Source organism: Phanerochaete carnosa (assembly GCF_000300595.1).
Source record: "Phanerochaete carnosa HHB-10118-sp unplaced genomic scaffold PHACAscaffold_157, whole genome shotgun sequence".
Taxonomy (NCBI): Eukaryota; Fungi; Basidiomycota; class Agaricomycetes; order Polyporales; family Phanerochaetaceae; genus Phanerochaete; species Phanerochaete carnosa.
This window is the reverse complement of record NW_006767784.1, coordinates 978-2,194: the sequence shown is the minus strand read 5'-3', so window position 1 is coordinate 2,194 and position 1,217 is coordinate 978. Positions and strand designations below refer to the sequence as shown.

Genomic DNA, 1,217 nt, shown 5'->3' with positions numbered 1-1,217 from the left:
CAGAAAACACTCCAATATTCCAGCACTGAATGATAAACTCAATTGCATGGCCCAAATCCAAAAAGAAGCAGAAGCAGCTCTCAGCCAAACTAAAGAAAAGATGAAGGCTGACTACGAAACTCATAAAAACTCACCTCACTCTTTCAAAGCTGAAGACAAGGTCTGGCTATCTTTAAAAGATATCTTGATTCATCAGCAAACTTGTAAACTCGGACTCTGACAGCTTGGACCATTCACTGTGACTGAAGTCGTTGGTAAACTGGACTATCACCTTGAACTACCAAACTGGCTCAAAGTTCATCCCATCTTCCATGTTGATAGGCTCAGCTCATATCACGACAATGGAATGAGCAAAGTCATACCTCTCCTGCCAGTCATAGTTAACAATGAGGAAGAATACGAAGTTGAAAAGATTCTGGACTCATGCATCTATCGCAGACAGCTCCAATATCTCATCAAATGGAAAGAATACAGACAAGGTGAACAAATGGATTCCTGCCAAAGACGTCCACGCAAAAGAACATGTACGTGACTTCCACCAACAGAACCCCTCGGCACCATGACAGATCTTCACCACCTTCTTCAGCAAACTCCACAGTTACTTTAAGCCTATTTACAAACACACTGATTTCAGCTCAACACTAGCCACCAATTCCAAAGCGACTGAATTTGAGTGGGAATTGGGCAGAATACAGGCTATGTCTTCTCATCAGGAGTCTTGATTGTAGGGGGAGGTAATGTTGTGGGCGTAGCCCTGGCCTTCTATTATTTTTCCATTTTTCCTAATTTTCTACAATTTATTCCATGTTTGTATGACCCTCCAAAAGTTGGCACTCTGGCGCCAGTATACAAGTCCTAGCCGTGCACTAACACCTCAGGACTGCATCACCAATGGGCATGCATCAGCACATCAAACGCGCTTGCATTGCAGCTGCTTCATCTCTGCATCATGCTTCTTTGGTAACAGCCGTGCTCCAATTTCCACCAGACCTTCTATCTTCGAGTCTGATCAGCAACGGACATCCAATTCCTGTCAGCCCGACAACGTCATATGCTATGACACACTGGCTCCTGTTTCTTGCCGAGTTCCCTAGATACTAGCAGACGCCGTAGCTACAATTGCTTAGGTAATGCCTGGTTTGCGCAAGATCTGAACAGTATATAGGGCCCTTTTGTTGCTACTTAGCCCCATCTCAACCTCTTGGTTATTTGGGCTA

The 1,217-nt window shown here is 44.4% G+C and overlaps 1 protein-coding gene across 1 annotated transcript; it reads left to right on the top strand.

Annotated features, from left to right (window-relative positions):
- Nucleotides 1-386: 386 nt before the first annotated feature.
- PHACADRAFT_202195 (uncharacterized protein) lies at nucleotides 387-607 on the top strand (the record flags this gene model as incomplete). Its single annotated transcript, XM_007402438.1, has 2 exons — nucleotides 387-524; nucleotides 587-607. The coding sequence occupies 2 exons, from the start codon at nucleotides 387-389 to the stop codon at nucleotides 605-607; spliced, it is 159 nt and encodes a 52-aa protein (XP_007402500.1).
- Between the last annotated feature and the right edge of the window lie 610 nt (nucleotides 608-1,217).